Source organism: Boleophthalmus pectinirostris, unplaced genomic scaffold, assembly GCF_026225935.1.
Source record: "Boleophthalmus pectinirostris isolate CB_2022bp ecotype Guang Dong unplaced genomic scaffold, ASM2622593v1 HiC_scaffold_15, whole genome shotgun sequence".
In the NCBI taxonomy this organism is placed as follows: Eukaryota; Metazoa; Chordata; class Actinopteri; order Gobiiformes; family Gobiidae; genus Boleophthalmus; species Boleophthalmus pectinirostris.
The window spans coordinates 22,829,959-22,850,790 of NW_026571070.1; the positions used below are offsets into that span (position 1 = coordinate 22,829,959).

Sequence of the window (20,832 nt, forward strand, 5' to 3'; positions counted from 1 at the left end):
TAATTTTAGTTTAGTTTGTTGGGTAGTAATCTGGACTAGATTTGAATTGAAGATGTTTCACCGCTTTATTGAAGATTTTTAAATATTGATAAGCCCGGATTGATGCACATTCATTATTTTTGTATTAAGGACAAAAACATCTAAATATTTGTAAATAATGATTTTGAAATTTATTCAACTGCTTGGCATGGCATAAGAATTTGCCATAAAAAAAAAAAGCCTCTGATTTCATTCCGCTTTCTGTTACGTCACCAGATTGTAAAGTTAATAGTATCTGTACATACCTAGTGAGCGGTCCTTGGTCTGGTTGGTGGAGCGTACCACAGGCAGGCTGGCCCGAACCCGACTGCCCCGGGTGAAGGCGCTGGGCGTGTCTCCCTCAGACATGGCCTCCAGTGAGTCGAGCGAGGCCAGGGAGATGTGGTCCACCTGGTCCCCTGCTCCAGGCTGAGGGCTGGGGCCGTGCTTCGGGCTTCTGCTCTGTGGAGGGGACAGGAACAAGGAAAAGTCAGACCAAATGGACCATCACAAACAAATGCTAGCTATGCTAATATGGGTTTTACTCTTGCTTTGATATGCAAAAGTTAGTGCGATCAGTCAGATCCATTCAGAACAAAAACACTTCATTGCAATAATGAAATACTATATTCTCTAGCTCGAGTGCAAGAAGAAGGACATTATACATATATTGTCACTTTGTACAATAGTATGCATTAATGTATTTCCCCTCAATTACTAATGCAGTACTCGGAAAGTGACAAAACTGAACTTCGATGATGTCTTTGTCACTCTTTGTAAAAATATTCCATCAAGTGTTGACAGCAAGTATATTTTAAGAGTCAGAAAATACCATGAGTCACACATTTGTTCATGCTTGACAAAACAACACAATACAGCTTGCATTTAGCACCGCCACAACCCACACCGTTCTCATGCGCTCACCAAAATGCATTTGCAAAACCCTGTTGCTATTTTGGCCAGCATGCCTCAAAGTTAAGTGAGAGTTCTTGTCCAAACCTTCCGATAACAAACTACAAAAGATGAAAGCCGGACTTACAAAGCAGGTTCAACACAAACAGTATAAAGCGCTGATTACGGACCACGAAGTGTGTCATCACAAGTTCAGGATAAGGCCCATGTCCGGTAATCAGATCCACTCCATGGGCTCCGTAACTGCTCTGGAACAATGGCTACACCCCAGTGGACTCCTATGGCTCTGCTGTAAGGTGATCTGAACCAGGGGGACAAAGTGGGACAACCAGACTCAGGGTCAGCCAACACTGGGCCTATTATGAAACGGCTCCTTTGAACAAGTGCAGCGCCTTAAATGGAGACCCATACACAAGAGCAGGTCTACAGGGTTATATACAGAACGCCAAGAGGGTCACGGTGAAGTTATTGTGGAGTTATTATTGTGCGCACTAAAATAAAACTGGAAACACAAAGCTAAATGTTGAAAAGAAGGAGTAAACTGAGCCAATGTTAATGTCATAATGTCATCTATTTTTTTACATGTTTACATAACCAAACAGGCTAATCTTGGCTTTTGAATATTGCTATATACACATGCTATTTTCTATCATCATTTTATTGTGCGAAGAATGATAATAAATAAGAAAAAAATAGCCTTGAATGTTTGAGCATTTGTCAGTTTTATTCATTTTTTTATTCCGATAAGTGGCAAGTATATGGACATAGAATTAGGTCAAACAAGAGCAATGTTAGTTTCAAAACAACCACACTCTTCCAAACAGAGTTGCAGGATGCAGAAAAGATAAATGAACCAAACAACTAACTTTGCGAGGCAGTTGGATTCTCATCAGGTAGCACTGAATGTCAAGTTCAGAGTGGAGAGCTGAGAGCATGTGCTGCCAACACTGAAGAGGGAAAGAAGAGAGGAGAAAAGAAAAATGTCTGAGGATGGCCAGCAGGGGGGCACCGTGGTAAAAGAGAAATGGACATCTCACTAAACAGAGTTACCACGGCAACAGGTCAACAGCAGCACAAACATATGGAGAGAGGAGAGGTGCAAGGATGGCCAGGTGGTCAACATGTGTGTGTTTGGATTGGGATCAGGTTGGGGCCAAAGAGAGAGAATTACTTGTGGATTTTACACTGTTCTGTTTTCAAATATCACAATACATCTATGTGGAAATCAAAACACTTTGTGAAGCACCATGAAATGACTGATGTTGTGATAATGATCAAGATAATGTAGGCCTTTTGCTATGCTAAGTAAATTCACTTATAGCTGTCAATCACTATAGCAACGGTCCTATCTGAAACCCATGGATATTCAATATGTTATACAAGTTTAATGGACAGTGATATACAACTGCAACACAACTTATTTCTTCCATGTAGAGAAAGATATTGTTTAACCAAAACTCAGACAAATCGTATTAATTTAACAAAATTCTAAACCACAAATTAAATGCAACACTATTTTTGACCCCATATCATCTCAACCATGTGATAGACTCAGGGAAGAGGAGCACCTCGATGCCTGACACAGCATCCCTAAATGCTGAGGTAAGCGTAATTCTACATTAAAATACACTTAGGTTGCAGTATCAAAGGATTAAAACTACACGAATACATTGCGCTGGATAATAGTTGTCCTTGTAGGTCACCTGGAGTTGGTGTGTCACCTGAAACCATCGGCCACATTGGGAAACTGAGCCCCAAGTGAATGATTTATGAGTAGGTAAGGGGGTCAGGACACACAACATAAGGTGCAGTGTGTTAATCAAATGGACTTCTTCAGTCACTCACTGGAGATGGTGTCACAGAGTAGGCTGTTAAGACAATACAGTGACAATAACAAAGTAAGGGGGCGGGGCTTAAGAAGGATAGTAAACAGGCCTAAAGCTTTGTCAACACGTTCAAACAAGACAAGTGTGAACAAAGAAGGCGTGAAAAATAAAGGGTTATTGAGTTTCCTATGAAGCTGCCATGTTTAGCAGCGTGTTGGCAAAAAGTGTGTTTGTATTGGTTGTCTTTTTAAAGCCACAGTGTGCGCTACTTTATAGCCAGTTCAATTAAAATGTTTTTCCTTTGGCTATAATATTCCACAATGTGGCATAAAATGTATCTGTCTCCATGGAAAATGTGAAGGTTACGTTTTTATTTTTTTTTTTATTCCGCTTCCCTTTGCAAATATATTATCTACAGTATGAGTGAAGAGTGAAATTGTGACTACCTTTTTCACATAATGATTGATCATTTCTAAACAATTAAGTGGCTAACTAAATGTCAAGTCAGACTTCTTGGTTAATAATTATTGCAATAGCTCACAATTTTACATTTTAATTGACCTAATTTTTTATAAAGTGATACATAAAGTAAAACATAAATATTACAATAGTATGCTAACTTCTGATTGTTACAGGAGAGAAGTGCGCATTAAATTATATAATAGCAGATAAAATGCCAACAGGCCATTTAAGCACATGTTGTAAAAAGCCTCATTAATTTTTAACACTTTCACTATTTCACATGTGACAATATGGTGCTCCCCAAAAGGTCACAGCCGCAGAATCAGGTCAGCTCTTTACTACTTACTACTTCCTATTCTTCATTCATCTATTGGTGGTTAAACACTGAATTCTGTTTTATATTGACTTGCCCCATTACTTCCTGTCTCTAACCAACCACTTCCTTGTTTGGGCTGCAGGTCTGAAACCGCAGACCAAAGCGCAGAGCGGCTGCAGAGTCACACCTAGACTTCAACAGTGAATTCCTCCCCGGGCATTTCTCTCACTTCAGTCCAACAAGACGACCTGCCACTCAGAGCCTGTCTGCTTTTGTACACCATTCGCTGTGACAGCTTTGATCGATGTGCTGCCCAGAGACCGCCACTCACTTATATGCAAAATTATGACAAGTTATGCACCACAAGAACTATTTTCGAAGTGCCAGGGAGATAAATTCTTACATAAAATCACAAATATTTAAAATAAAAGGAGTCTAGACACAATATTGTAAAAATGTAAGAAAAATTAATAGTGAAAAGAAATTTGTGCTAGTTTGGTTTGTTTTGCTTTGAAAGGCTCGGTGTATAACGAGAGACTGGTTGCGTGCATGGGTGAGTCACACTATTGTTCCAGCAAATCTTAGCTTCAGCTCAGGACATCCTGAAAACAGTGAGCGCTCCAACAACGCAGCAGTGTCTTTAGGAACAGGCTCAGCTGTGTGTTTGGGGAAGGCACAGAGAGCAAATGTAATTTACACTTTATAAATAGCATCTGATTTTCATCTGATCTTATATATTGTGCAGAAACATAGAAGGATGTTGATGCAGAATCATATTCACGGGATATTCTATAGCAAAAAAGGTTACAAAAGGATTGAGTTGGATTAAGTTGGAAGAGTTTTGTCTCTTGCAATAAAGTCTACAGTATTTCGATGTTATTCTACTATGCATCTTTATTGTTTGGTGTGCCAACTCCAGCTTCTTATTGCCTGAATATTCGACACTACAGCAGACAAGGAGCCACTACACCACCAAAAAGGTTACATAGTGAACCTTTAAGATCAGAAACATCACCACTGTAAACTAGACTATACTGACCAATAAGTAAGGTTTTTTAAATTTATATATCTCTTTCATAGACATATGTCACAAAGATGATTTACAGATCATTATTCATTCACCCGGCGGTGGTAAGCTACCATAGTAGCCACAGCTGCCCTGGGGCACATTGAAGGAAGTGTGGCTGCCAATCTGTGCCATCGCCCCCTCCGACCACCACCATCACTCACACGCCACTTTCATACTAGGCAATGTGGGTGAAGAACACAACAACATTTTTTGTGACTTTTGAGAAGGTATGATCATTCGGCCTATTTCACGCAATGATTGCAAACTATACTATTTCACTTTTCTACATGTGATGCTACCAGGCTTACAAGTTTCACACGATCTGTGGAGCAGTTTTTTAGTTCTTTTAACAATTAAAAGCCCTTTAACTGAATAAATGCAAGTTTAATACTAAGCTCTGGAATATTCTAGGCAAAAGCAATCACATCTCCATGGAGACAAGCAGACAACCAGAAAAGTTAGTGCCCCTCATATTTAACTCTAGTCATGTCTTATGCATACCTCATATGCTTGGATTGTTTGCAACGAGGTACATTATGTCAGGCTTATATAACTTTGAATATTAAACAGCCTTTTCCATCCAAAAGGAGTCTGCTGCTTGATTTGACAGCACAGAAATCACTGTTACATCAGGAAGGCCTTACGTAGCTCTGTCTCAGCTCCTGACAGACAGCCAGACGTGCAAAGCCGAGATGGGCCGATTAAACCAAATTACAATTGTTAAGAATAATGACGCTCCCATCAGAGGCCTGCTGGGTCACTCACGGAGACTCAAAGCAGAGACACACAGCCCCTTTGAAAACTGCTACCACACCTGCTACCTGCCCACACAAAGAACACTGATTGAAGGCTACTGTACCTTTTATGTAATCAGCATAATCATGACTTTACATGGGCTAGTTTTACCTTAAAAGCTCCACATATCTGCAATCAAGGCTGTGATGCAACAATTGGGGTGAGCAAAAGAAAAAGGTTACAATATACTGTATGTTTCATAATACGGCTATACATCTTAGGGAGGCTGGTAAGAATATGTACGAAGACAAATATTAGTGGTTCAATTCCAGCTAAGCAGTGTCATTGTGCCCATGGGCAAGACTCTTCATCCACCTACAGTCTATTTACGTTAATATTGGTGGTGATTGTAAGGGGCGTCAGCATAGATTTTTTCACACATTAAAGATGCACTGTGTAACGTTCCTGGTAGGGGATAATTCATCTGCATTTTTACAGTGAGCGGAATCGCCTCTGCACAGATCTGACCCATGACTTGGCTTAGTGCCGTTAACTGCTTGAAGAGAGATTTAAAGGGCCCATATTACATTGTTTTCTGATCTGTTATAATGTTGTTTCCTCATCACAAACATACCTGGAGTTGTCTTTTTTGATAACACATAATCTCTGCATATTTAAGATGATTTCTTCTCTTAGACAAAAAACACTGTTCCACCTTGTGATGTCGTGGTAAAACAGGAAGTGCTCCACTGTATTTTTAAACTCCATGCACATTTATTAGAATCATTTGGATATTTTCAGACCTGGAATTGCCTACATCTATTGAACTGAAGGTAAAAGGTATTTATTTATTTTATTTATTTAACGAGACAGGGACAGTGCACAGTTTACATTAACCTTAAAAGGAGAGATACATTGTACCAGGTTGTAGCTTCAGTGCTACTTTCCACCTGTAGTCCCTGGGCAGGTTCATTGATTGATTGTATTTAATTGACCTTAGCTATCAACTGTTCTTCCTGGAGACCTATGTAGCATGTTTTGGGTTGCTGTTAACATGAAAACTACTGCTTCATGACATCACAAAGTGGAACAGAGAGACTGAGATGTAGACTAATAATCAAGGGTTACTCAAATGTGTGGATGTGTTAAAACACAAATGTGGGTATGTTTTTGAGGAGGTAACAACATTTTTTACATAAAAAAGCTCACAAGAGTCAGTTTTGTGTAATATAAGACCTTTATGCTAAATAACATTCTAAGGAAATTGGCATCTCCATAGAAACAAACAGGTGGCAGACCCAGGAAAAGTTACATAGCGTACTTTTAAATAACTGATCATAATACATACAGCATTATTTTTCACTCTGGCAACTAGCAAAACTCACTAACAAACATTGCTAATACTTTTGTCCACGTTTTGAGTCAGCGCTTGAGCAGCCAACTAGACAAACCTGTTCCCCTGCTTGCCATGCCTATATTGTCAACGCTAGACATATAAGAATGTAAACATTTTAGTGAAGGGGATGGAGGCCTGTGTGGTTTTAAACACAAACTTTTACTGATGTGAGCACAGCTTTCCACTTAAGATGCTAATTTGGTCAGCTGAGCCCTGGGGAGAGAAAGTATGGAGCTCACTGTAATTACCTGCCTGTATCTGGATGGCAAACACACATATACAAGAAGAGAGCTAAGGGGCTTGTTAACCCTTTAAGTCCCTGCCAATGCTGATGAACATTTCAAATAAGGCCGGAAAATGAAGGACCATTTTTACAGCACCATCGCAACACACGGATCCAAAAGCCAGACATAATAAACAGCTCCAAAAAAGTCAGAGCCAAATTGTGATTGTTGCAAGTATCAAGTTAATGCAACATTCTTTCTAAAGTGCATTTGAGGAGGGGCAAGAGGCACATATTTGTTCTTCTACAAATATTTATTTCACCTTCCATTTCCGTAACAATTGCTTTTTATTGGAATGTTTAAAATGTAAATACAAATACACACAAAATAGGCTGGGTAATAAATAGAATTCAAATTACAGGAGTTTCATACTCTCGATGATGAGCTCGGGGCTTTTCAAATCGTCAGGTTTACAGGCAACTTTGGAGGATTACTTTTTGTTATGTAAAATGGCACAGAATAAAAGTGTGTCTTGTCTATATTTATGAAATTAAAGGGACCATATTGCGCTGTCCCACCTTGTCACGTGGTAATACAGGAAGTGCTCCACTGTGTTTTTAAAGTCCATGCACTTTCATTAGAATCATTTGGATCATTTCAGACCTGTAATTGCCTATCTCTATTAAACTAAAAGTAAAAAGTAGCTGCTAACATGAAAACTACTGCTTCATGACATCCTAAGGTGGAACAGAGTATTATGAGCTATGGAAATGTAGACATAAAGGATTACCCATACATGTGTGAAAACAAAACACAACATCGGGTATGTTTTTGATGAAATAACAATGTTATAACATGGCTGAAAGCTCACAAGAGTCAATTTTGCTTAACATAAATAAAACCATAGCACATAAATGCTTGACATATCATATTTATACAAAATCTTCCAACAGTGTTAAGCAAAAAAGCATCAAACACAAAACAGTACAATTTAAAAAAAAACAAATGAAATGGTTCTGGTTTTCAACGAACACAAAAATATACTGCATAAGAAACATTTTCCAATTTACCATATTTATGGCCTGTCTCCCCTCTGTCTATTACCCAAACCACATGTTTTCACCTTCCTGGACAGCAGATGTGTTTTGATGGCTTCTCCCTGCCCCATTTTCATCCAAAACACCTGTTCCAGCCCACTCTGCACTTCAGCACAATATTAAAGCCCTGTCAATCAAAAGGCCCATCCGTATGCTGTCTGTCCACACACCAGCAGCCTTTGTCTCCCCTAACCGTAATGACATTATAACGAAATCCCCTCGTCATCCATTCCCATTCATTGCTCTCTCATCCCTCGCTCCCTCCCTCCGACCATGCATTCCTCCTGTAATCCTGCCATCCAAATCCCCAGATGACCTTTGGGGAGATGGACGAGTGTGTTAATTGGTGTGTTAAAAGAAGATGACGCTGCAAAAACAACAACAGAGGTCCATAACAGTTGTACTATATGTAGAATGCTGAAATGATGGAAATTGCAATGCAGACTTGGCAACATCTGGTTAGACTGAAATTCTCTTGAATACAAAGAATATGACCTAAAATTTAAAAAAAAATAATAATAAAAAAAATCAAGCTAGTGATCATTTCAATCAAATAATTTCCATTTTGATCCACTTTTTTGGTAAACATAAATTCATTTATAGGTGCACTGAGCAACTTTTTTGAGAGTCCGCTACTTACTTGTCTCTATGTTATTGCTTTCCCTGTAATGTTCCATGGTATGACATTAAACATTTCCTTCTAGCATTTATTCATCCAAGGTGTTTCAATTGCTCAAAAATATAATAATGTCTCTCCACAGATCTGAATTGTAATGTAGCGTAATGCTGTAACCTCGTCTTCCTCGTTATATATAGGTTTAATCTATACTATGGAACATTCTAGACAAAGCAATAACATTTCCATGACAACAAACAGGTGGTGGACCCTTTAAAATAGATGTTAAGCAGTGAACCTTTAAAGCATAAGACTACAAAGTACATTTCTGTCACTCCAACTGTGACATTATATTTTTCAATCTTTTATTATATCCAAATTTGCGATATATTTGCATTATATTCCGCATCCAACTGTTCAGTTGTGTAACCTATTCAAAAATCTGATAGCATGACACCATTTGATGAATATTAGATTTAACTTTGAGCTTCAAACCAGGCACATATGTTACTTAAGCTGCAAATGAAGTGTGTAAAATCACCATAGAAAACAATAGCCAGACTGTTGACCCTGCGCTGAGAGGAGGCAAGATGGCTATCTGTTCCGCCACTTTGACATTTCAACAACGCAGACGCTCCACTGATGCATATGCAGATTCAGACATAACACCATTTACATAAAAGTCAATCTCCACCAGGATACAATAAAGAGTCTTGGAATTTTTGAGGATTCTCTCGATCACTATAATACAACTATCATATTTTTGTAATCTTGTAGTCTTGGTTCATGTTCAAGCATGGCACAAAAAGTGAATAGACTAAAATGACCACAAAAGTGCAGCAATGAAACCATTGTGTGGAACATTACACGCACATTCTGTTCTTTTCTATCAAGTTTTGCTCAATTTTGAAGAACCATACTTGCTAATCATTTTGCTTACAAACTGTCAAAACTGTAATTTTCAGTACTGTAGATATTATAGCACGTACTTTAAAGTATAAGGCTGCACAATACGTATATCAAAATTGAATCAAAACTTGCAATTTCAGTTGGCACAAGTTACATAGGCATAGTTATTTGGATAATAGAATGTCCGGAACAAAATATTCTTTTATTCTTTTTACATAATAATCTTGTTTTACCTGTAGTTTAGACCTCTACAGACAGGTTCTCAAATGCATGGGATTCTTGTATATGTCAATCTTCTCTCAAATAATAACACTCCTGGACTTTTTAACAATGTGCACGATGACCTGAATCCTACTTTTAAACATATATTATAAATCTAACACAATTGTAAAATTATGCAGCCCAACTTTGAAGCGATCTAAATGCTTAAATTCCAATAGTTACCATTCTGGAGCAGCAGCTGTAGCCTATAGCCTTGAGTTTTGGACACTGGAAACTCCCTGGTCGAAAGGAAACAATGTCTTTCCCTCCTGTGTTATTTCAGTGCTTCTCACACTTGCTCGGTTAAAGCTGTGTCCGGCACGCTTCCCCTACAGGCTCCCCACCTCCCAGCGGATGCCCCCCTCACCACACCACCACCACAACAGCCAGCACACACACTCCAGCTATCCAAAACACACTCAACACACAATTAGGCTGACACAGGGGAAAGTCAGAAGGAGACAGGCATCTGCAGAAATCTCAATGCCCAAAGACTTTTGAATGCAAAAATTCAATCCTTAAAGAGGTAGTAAAATCTTCAGTCTCTTTGTAAAAGATCTTATCTAATAGGCTAATCCCTGTGTCCAATTTGATTCAGTATCAGTCCTGCCCAAGGCGCTGGCTGCAGTTGACACCTGTGGGACCTTTGAGAGATATCAAAACCGCAGCAGTCAGCATGGCTAGTTTCACACAAAACGTTTAACAGACTAACAGACAGGTTAGGGCAGCATAATCAAACTAAATGTAAGCTAATTATTGGTGCACTATGTAACATTTCTAATGGAAGGTCTGCTATGTGCTTGTCTCCATGGTGATGTTATTGCTTTGCCTGAAATGTTCCAGAGCTTGGCATTGGATGTTTCGATCTTGCTTTAAAGTTTTTTGTTTGTTTATAGTTCAAGAAAAATATGTATTCTTACTGTGAGCTGAGATGCTTCTCCAGATTTGACCAGTAACCTGCTTGTCTCCATGGACACAGAAAAGTTGGATGCCATACTGTGGAACATTCCAGCCATAGCAACAACTTCACAAACAAGCAGGTGACAGAGCCTCCACCAAAAAAGTTCAGCAGAGCACCTTTAAATATACTGATACTGCAAAACTGCCGAACCCATATTTACTAGGGGTGTAACAATATCCAAGTCTCACAATACGATATCGTCACGGTACGAAACTCACGGTAAGATATTTATTGCTCACAATATGGTGGCGAGGCTCATGATTAGGGATGTAAACAATATCCAGATCTCTGTACAATATTTTCTTCTTGTAGTCTACACTGAAATGGAACAAAGGATCATGGTCTATGTAGTTCCCTCTGTCTTTTTTTTAGCTACTGCCATAACTCTTAATTTAAGAAAGAGACATGTAATTCAATATATTGTAATGGCCCATGATGTTATTTGAGAACTTTGACGATACGACATCACGATATTTCGGTTATTGTTACATCCCTGACATTTACACAAATTTACAAAAAGCAAAATGATTCCCTATTATATGTATGTGTAGAAAACTATATCTGCTTTTAAGTTTTAAATGATCTTAGTACTAGCCATAATATGTTTATTGACTCTATCCATTGATATGGTTTTAAGTATGCAGTACGGAGTCAGGTTACGTCACACTGCAGGTCCAGGCCTACACCGCGACTGCAGATCATTTACCATTCCCACATACAATCATCAACACACCTTTGCTTGCACGGTAAGTCCTCCTAACCCAGCCCCCTCTCTCTTTCTCTCCTCTCTCTCTCCATCTCTCTCACTCTGTCTTTCTCACCAAACAAATACATGCAAACTATGTGCTGACAGAGCCTGAGAGCTACTATGTGTCCAGACTTGCCCTTTTAATTTCACTTTATCAACAACAACAAAAGGCTTTATACAGCTCTCTGCATCTACCAACTGGGCCTGAGAACTGGGTTATGGCCTCTGCAGAAGAGATGAGCGATATATCAACAAAATAATAATTGAAATAGTAGTTTTAGAGATATGCAAAATTAAAATATTGAATATATCTGTGGTGAAAACTCTTAAATTACAGCCAAAACAGAAGTCTAGTGTAATCTTCCAACACATAAAACATCAATGAATCAAAAAAATTCACCACAAATGTTATCTCATTGCAAAGAAACAATCACGAGTCTCCATTCAAATCACATAATTATCTTGACTTTGTAATATCCTGCTCATCCCTGGATTCCATCATCTCAGATCAATCTGGATTTTAGCGCAATGTGAATTTACATAGTGAGTGTCAAAGAAAGAAGCAAAGAACTGGTTTCAATGGAAGTCTATTGGTACGTCTATCTATGTGTCTCTGTGTGTAATGAATACCGATATTGTTCATCTCTTAGTGTCTTTAGAGCCCATTCATTCCACACATCTTCATTTAAATACCGTCTATCTTCAAATATGTTAACCCCAGCCTGAAATATTGGACAGCTCCGTTCTAATTTGGGACTATGAAGTTATGCACATAGACATTAAGAGCCTGCTGTGAGGCGAAAATGAGTTGTGACTTCATGAAAAATTAAAACTGTAAGAGACACAAATTTAGTATTGACTAATTTGGATGTTATGGCCGTGGCTATAAATTTCACATTGTGGCATGTTTCCCTTAGCCTCTTGACACCAGTCTGATAATGGCATTGCTTTTCATGGCTAATTAAAAAAGCACCAGGAGACACGCGCACTCCTCCAATGTGTCTTTGAGATTTATTACACCCAGCCTCCCAGAGGAGACTTGCACTGTGAAGCACGCAGACAATAATCAAGAATAAGGTTACGATGATCTGGCAAAACAAAATGACCACCTATAAGAATTATTTGTAGGTAAGTCGTCACTTCGTTGTTCAAATGCTTCTGCAGAAAGAAGCTGTTTTGAAGATGCTCAAATCCAAATGCTACACTGCTATGAAATACTTACATACCATATTCATATCATTCAAGTGTGTGCAGTGTCTTGCCCAGTGACACAGACTAGAGCTGAAAACAGGCATAAAACCTTTTAAGATGACTCTAACATCGCTCCAACTACACTACCAGCCAAAAGTTTGGACACACCATCTCCTTCAGTGTTTGCTTTCCTTTATTTTTACTTTCTACATTTTATATACAAACAGAAGACATCAGATATATTAAGTAAGATATATGAAATTATATAGTAAAGACTTCACTTTATACTTTATATTAAAATCCTCAAAATATACACCATATGCACTGTTGTTTTTCTTTTACTACATACACTACCAGTCAAAAGTTTTAGAACACCTTAATTTTCCCAGTTATTTATTGCAATTCAAGTTGTGAAAGTTCAATAAATAGCTTGAAATGGTACAAAGGTAGGTACTGAAAAGTCAGAGGTAAAAAAAAAAAGATAAAAAACCCCATCGAGATGGTTTGGGATGAACTGGACAGAAGAGTGAAAGCCAAGCAACCTACAAGTGCCATACATTTATGGGAACTTTTGTAACAGACTTGTGAAGAACTTTCTGAAGAATATTTGATTTCTATTGTAAACAGAATGCCAGGAGTGTGTTCAGCTGTTATATCTGCCAAAGGTGGATACTTTCATGAATCAAAAATGTAGAATCCATCTTGGTCAACAGTAAACAGTAAAAAACTTTTGACCAGTAATGTAATAATTCCATATATTTTGCTTCATACATTTAATGTCTTCTATGTAGCTAAATGCAAAAGTGAAAGTAGTTTTAAAAAAATTAAAAATAAATAAATTTAAAAAACTGAATAAAAGGGTGTGTCCAAACTTTTGACTGGTAGTATATAGCTTCCTGACATGCAAAAATAAAGTTAGTCACTCACTTTACCATGTAGTTTCCATTATGTTTTGCTGGTGTATATAGGACCCACGTCTACTAAACACAATAAACATGTCTTTCTGCCTCATACCATTACACTAAATATACTGCAGCTGTCATGTCAACCAAATTTACTGACAAGAACATTACAACTTAAATTATGTAGCTTTGTCTATTGTTTTGTCTCTCCCTCAGACTTAGTGGTATGCCATATCCTCTTCTAACCACTTGAATCGTACGTGACCCCTGCGTGACCTTCCGGAAAACCAAAACAGGAAGTACAGTATTTCTCCCACATGTCCTCAATATTCACAGACTAACACAAAATGACTCAGCCGGCACATATGTGATAAGTTAACCACTCTCCACTGTCAACAAACAACAGCCTGGGCCCACTGAAGATGGCTAGACTGGCTAAATCTTTACTTTTGTTGTTTACATGGTTGCCAGGTGATATGTGTAACAGTTGGAATAGATTACAGCAGCAAAAAAAAAAAAAAAAAAAGCAGTGGTGTGACAGACTTGCTCCACTTCTGTCAAGATGTCAAATTTATAGAAACACCTTAGCGGCCTCTGCCTCTAGTCTAGTACATGCTTTGCTAATGTATACCCATTTTCAATGTGTGTATCATCGCGCGTGTCATCTGGTTAAGTAGAAGAAACGTATTCTTTGGAAATGTAATCAAGCAGTTGAAATGAAACTGGATTTGGGCCAAGTTTAAGCCTTAAAGTTTATTCACCTCACACAGCCCACATAGGAATCACGTAACAAAAATCCAGTTACTCATAGTTCGGCTTAACAGTCAGTGGAGAACTCAAAACCAAACCGATTTTAATGGAACAGGATGTGGGCCTGTATATTTTGTTATACTTATAACAGAAGAAATTACTAAAAACTTTGTAAAAAAAAAAAAAAGTTGCAATACATAACACTTAAAGTGGGGGGTCTGCATCCAGCTTGTTTCCATGGAGATGTAATTAGTTTGCCTGAAATGTTCCACAATTTGGCATTTGCCTTCTTTTGCATTTATTCAATTACATGTATTTCTATTGCTAAGAAGTGCACTCTTACTGTTAGTTAAGGCTTCCTGTCCACAGATCTGACCTGTAACTTGTTCTGGTGGGTCACCTGCTTGTCTCCATGGAGATAGATCAGTTTAGAGCCATACTGTTCAAAAGTACCAGCAAGTAGTGAACCATGCACCAAATAAGTTACACATCATAGCTACATTTTGACGTTTAAAGTATACTGAATTCTATTACACCAAAACTAGTCATTAGTAATAAGTTAAATTATATGCACTTTCTTTTTGTGTGTTTTCCAGTGCCCAGTCATAGAACTGGATCTGGTGAGTACAAAATATAAGTAGTGTAAGTCCAGATGCCTGGAGCTGGTCCTGTCAGCAGTGAAACCATCCCGACCCAATCTGAGCCTGCTCTTTTGATGTTAGATTCATCCCATTTGGCCTGAGGTGCAAACCAGATGTCTGTCTGCATGTGGCGGCTTGCACAATAAAGATGCACAAAAACATAGGAGAACACCCTCTATCCAGTCTGCAGAGTAATATGAAACAATCTGGAGTCATTCACATATTGTGAAATTTAAAAATACACTGCATTTCCTGAAAGTAGGAGTCTGTGCTCCACTGAATTTGGAAGTGAACTAAAAAGTAGAATTTGGAAAAGGTTAATCACACTGTATCTGATTTATAAAGCCTTAACATTTTTAAATCCTTAAAAATCTGATAACAAAACTACTTCATTTTAAACAGTTTGCATTGATCCAGATGTATTCCTCATTTACATATGTATACTAGTCATTCACCATGATGAGTTTAGGAGCACATTTCAAAACTATTGTAGCAGAGTGGAGTAGAGTTTTGTTTTGACTGTAAAGCTAACAACAACTAGCATGTTAACATGCATTTCCTAAAAACTGGATAATAAAAGGCTTTCTAATTAGATGCAGACAACATGCAAACAAATTTGCTCAAATACATGGGAAGAAAATCAGGTACAGTCCCTTTATGGTGTACTTGATTGAACTCCATGGGAAAATCAGTAGGCTACTCTGCATTTGACCCATCTTTCAATAAGGCCCCCCTACGCACCCTACTACTGTATACTGGTGGTTCAACCCAGAGCAGTCCCAGTCATGACTAGCCACCATAATTATAACAATTTCATACAGTAAACTGAGATCTGGGCATGTACAGTAACACAAATCAAACACACCTCTTTCCACGGCACTTTGTAACTTCAGCTACCCACTAATCAGTCAGTCATCGAAATCCAGGGGCCCTCCAAGCGCTCGGCTGTCTGGGCCCTGGCATATCTAAACAATCTAATGCATGCCTTTTGGATGGGCGCCAATGCACATTTTCAACAGCACAATTAAGTTAAAGTGGGCCGTTCACATGCCAACCACACATAAATTACCAAGCAAAACGGCCAATTAGCTCGTCATTTTACAGTGGCAGGCTACAAAGTCAGATTTTTAACATCTTTGATATACTAAAATAAAATGCAATTATTTTCTTTGCACTGAAATGTTATGGCTAGATTGGACAGCAGTTCCTAAGAGTTCAAATTTCAACTTTTTCAAACTGCATTACAAACATTCAGACAGGCCAGTTTCATTATTTACTTTTCCTAATGAACAATGGCATAGAAATGGACACATAATTTCCCTTGTGGATCAAAAGTTTGGCTAAGTCTAAGGCAGGATATTTCAACTTTAAATGTGTACAAAATACAAAACTACATTATAATACATTTTAACTATAGGCCTAGAATTTTCACTTCTCAAACTTCAAAGGAGCTTATTAAAATAAAATACAATGCTTGTTTTCTGAAAATATGTGATCCTAAAAAGTATTATTGTCCCTTTAGAACAATGAATTTCAATTTTGCTTATGAGAAACTTTACAGTACCCTACCCTAGCCTAGTAAAAGACCAGTTTTTATGAACCATTTTATCACACCCACCGGATTACACAGGTGCAGACTTCGAACTTAGCATTTTTCACTTCTATTCTTTTCAGATCTACCAGGAATCTCAAGTATTCTCATAACAACAGACTGCAGAGTGTGGTTACGGTAGATGAGGAACAATACCCTAGCTGGCCGATAAGACTGGCTGCTCCTTAAGCTCTATAGCTAAAGCACTGCGAGATGCTCCAGAACAGTGGGATGAAGAGCTCAGACCTGATTAGCCTGCCTGATTCGTAACACCGCTACTGTGATTGGAGACACTGTGTTAAATTCTGTCTGGCTTTACTCATTATCAGCCTGAGGATTAGCTACGGCATTGGCGCCACTCCACACTGTCCTCTCCTCCTCCTCCTTTTCCTAACCCCCACCCCGTCACGTAAAGGTTAACGCCTGGTCATCGTTAGGTTAATGTTTGTGTTAAGCGCGGAGTTGGATGCAGATGTGGCACATGCTGGTAAATGGCACCAGCTCCTGTAGGTCAGAGGGCAGCTGTGATGGGTAACATGTGTGAAGCTAAAGAATCAACCGGGCAAGAGTAAGGTTCCACTATGTCATTTCTGAGTTGGAGGGTTTGCTATTTGCTTGTCTCCATGGAGATGGAATTCTCTTATCTCCGTCGCATTTGTTCAATTACAGGTGTTTTATAGCTCAAAAATACAGTAAAAAACATGGATTCTTATCATGTGCAGGCTTGCTTCTCCATAGATCTGGCCATTAACCTGTCTTCATTGTGATTACCAAGTTCCATACTGTGAAATAATCAAGGCAAAACAGTACTATCACCATAGAGCCAAGCAGGCGGGGGACCCTCCACCGGAAAAGTTACACAGTGCACCTTTAACAAGTGAATCTGGAAAAAATTGAAAATAGCACAATAAACTATACTTTTGGTAAGTAATTTCATCATTTTTTTTCATTTTGGCAGCAATACAGTGGCATAAATAAATACAAATGAAAAGCACTGGGAGTAACGAATGATAATGTTCAGGTTCTGAAAATCAAATCACTACTAAATGTGCAGAAATTTCCATATTTATTTGCCCGGTAATGTCTTTAGTTATTGACTTTTTCAATGATTAATTCTTGTTTTATTTGGGCTCTTTTATGAACATGCATTATCCAATCTTGACAGTATTTTTCAACTTTTGTTACTCGAGGTCATTGCCCCATCAGACCACCAGTGATTTGATTCAAAACAGGAGCCAGTCTGCCCTCTCCTCCCCTCTCCTGCTCTCTCCTCCTCTCTCATCCTTTCTCCCCCTCTCAGTGATCACAGCCAGAGTTTATGGAGGAGCGGACGCACATAGAACAAGTGTTATCAGACTGACCTTGGATGTGCGGAGCTCAAGTGTAACAAGAAAAGCACAAAAACATTCTACTGACAATAAAGTAATTTCTAGAGTTACAGGCAACCTAATGTGAAAGCCATAAACATACCAAAACTTTATAATTACTTGCTGCAACTACTATAGCCAATTACAAATATAAAAGCTGCAAGCAGTGCCAACATCACTTTTCATCATATATATTGTAATTGGTAGTTTTTCTTTTCTAGAATGTGATTGTCATTATATGGTATGATAAATTCGCAAATCTAGCCGCAACATCATTATTTCTATTAGTGACTTGACTCTAGAACTCAAATCAACAAAAATCTGCATTCTAACAATAAAGTTTTAACTGCCCCCTCTATTAAAGGCCCTATATTACACAAAATTGACTCTTGTGAGCTTTAATGCCATGTTATTTCCTAAAAACATATCTTGAGTTTTGTTTCATTCACATATGTTTAAGTAACCCTTCATTATTAGTCTATCTGTATAGAGAAAATAACGTAATATGGGCCCTTCATATGTATGTAGAATGTTGTGATATAATCTGAAACCAGGGTTCATTTACTGCTTTCCCTTTTCTTCTAGTACATGTGTTTGCAATGTAAGAAGTTGCCCAAAAATGAATTCCAAATCTTGAAAAAAAAAAACCCAAACAAACTTGGTGACATTTACCGCTAAAGGCCATCCCCGCCCCATAGAGCGGCTTCAGAGAATTTGAGATGCCATCGGTTCAAAAGTGTCCCCTTGCCTTGTGCTTGTTGGCAAACTTTGTTCCGCTGACCACTTATTGTCATATACAGCAAAGCAAAAAAAAAGCAGTGGAATCTGTATCAAAACGAACCACCTGCCTGTAAAAGATCTATAAGAAAAAAAAATGTAACCTTTGAAATTGGTGACATTTGGAATAAAGTCTGAAAAGAAATAAGAAATCTGGCAAATATCAACTTAACAAAAACAGGCTAAAACAGTTAATGGCAAACTAATGACTAAAGTTCTTACCACAATAGATTACGGTGAGAACTGGCTACAGCTGCTATTATGAATGATGAATCACATGTTTCCAAGTCAAGAAGAGTCTAATTATGTTCCCTCCATCATATTTGCACAGACTGTAAAGCTTCCAGCAGTGCCTCATTTTTCCATTGTCAGGACCTGGATTGACAAAGAGACATTATAATAACTCACATATACATATAATGACAAACTGTTAAAGGTCCTGTATTACACAAAATAGTTTTTTTTTTAAGCTTTGAATGAACTGGCCCCATAATACATCTCGGACCTCATCCAGATTTACATCCCTGCATGTGCGCTGAGGTCTGAGGGCCAGTTCCAGCTCGTGGTGCCTAAAACAAGACTTAAAACCAGGGGGGACAGGGCCTTCTCTGTGGCCGGCCCCAAACTCTGGAATGCTCTGCCCCTCCACGTCCGAACAGCCCCCACAGTGGAGTGTTATAAGTCTCATCTTAAGACCCAGTTTTATTCTCTGGCTTTTAACACCGCGTGAGTTGTGTGGTCCTCTGTGTCTTTGATTTTACTATGATTATTTTATTTTTTGATTATATTGGTTTCCTTACGGTTGGAACATAATTCTGCCGATTACTGATTTTGTTTTACTTTGCTATGTGAAGCACTTTGGAAACTGACTTGTTTATAAAAATGTGCTATACAAATAAAGTTGGACTGGATTGGATTGGAAAAATTAAAATGAACTCTTCTGAGCTTTAAGCCACGTTATAATGCTGTTATCTCTAATACTCTCCAAAGCTCAAAATGCTCTATTTCAACTTGTGATGTCATGAAGCAGTAGTTTTCAAGTTAACAGCTCCTTTTACCTTAATTTCAGCAGACTGGCAATTCCAGGGCTGAAGTTATCAATGATTGTAATGGAGGTGTATGGAGTTTAAAAATACTATGGTGCACTTCCTGTATTACCATGTGATATCACAAGGTGGAAGTGTGTTTTCTGTGTGAGAGAACTTCCTAAATGTGCGGGGTTTGTGCGTTAAACATGTGAATGAAACAAAACACAACTCCGTCTACGTTTGTGATAAGAAAACAACATTACAGGTCTTTCTTTAGTCTTAAGTTCCTCATTGATTTTTCTACAATTCCTATTTTCAGACTTCAAATCAATGCACAAACTTAACTTAAACTTAACTTAAACTTAGTGGACCAATAGACCCACTGACCCCCACTCTACAACACTGTTTACAATCTGCCCTCTCATCACTGGGAGGATTATCACAGCTTGGGGCTCTGCAGACCTGTCTACTCTGTCTGTCCACCACTGCAGACAGCTGTCCCAACAAGGCCACCGTACTCCCCCCGAAGGCTCACCCCATCACACATCACCCCACACACACACACACACACACACACAGGGGACGTGTCGTGTGATTGCTCAAGCGTCCCGGTGCGAGCCTGTCAAAGCCCTGGGCAGAGGCTGGGTGGCGGGTGGGACACTCGGATGTTATCTCCGTTAGCTCCCTTGGGTGGGATCCAGGACTTTGCGGGGTCTGAAGAGGACAGGAGGAAATTAAACTGCTCACTGCTTTGTTATGGCTCCAAAAAGGGTAATGAAGAGACTGGTCAAGGAGTACTTGTAAACAAGGTTCCAACTCAGACTACAGTAATCTTACAGGGTCAAAATAGCCCAAACTCAAAGGTATTGTGTGGCACTGTTTACAGAAAGAAAATTGAAGGCAAGATAGACAACAAAAGAAGCAATAAAAAAATGTAAAAACAGCTTTACAATTCCTGGTTTACCATTATGTCAGAATTAAAGGATTGCATTTTGAAAAATACAGGAACTATAGTAAACTTACTTACTTCTAAGC

The 20,832-nt window shown here is 38.6% G+C and overlaps 1 protein-coding gene across 1 annotated transcript in view; it reads right to left on the reverse strand.

The window, feature by feature from the left end:
- The window catches only part of si:ch211-285f17.1 (sickle tail protein), a 109,386-nt gene that overhangs the window by 23,393 nt on the left and 65,161 nt on the right, over window positions 1–20,832 (reverse strand). The window contains 1 exon segment of the mRNA XM_055150884.1: window positions 285–480. Coding sequence (XP_055006859.1) covers window positions 285–480 — 196 coding nt within the window.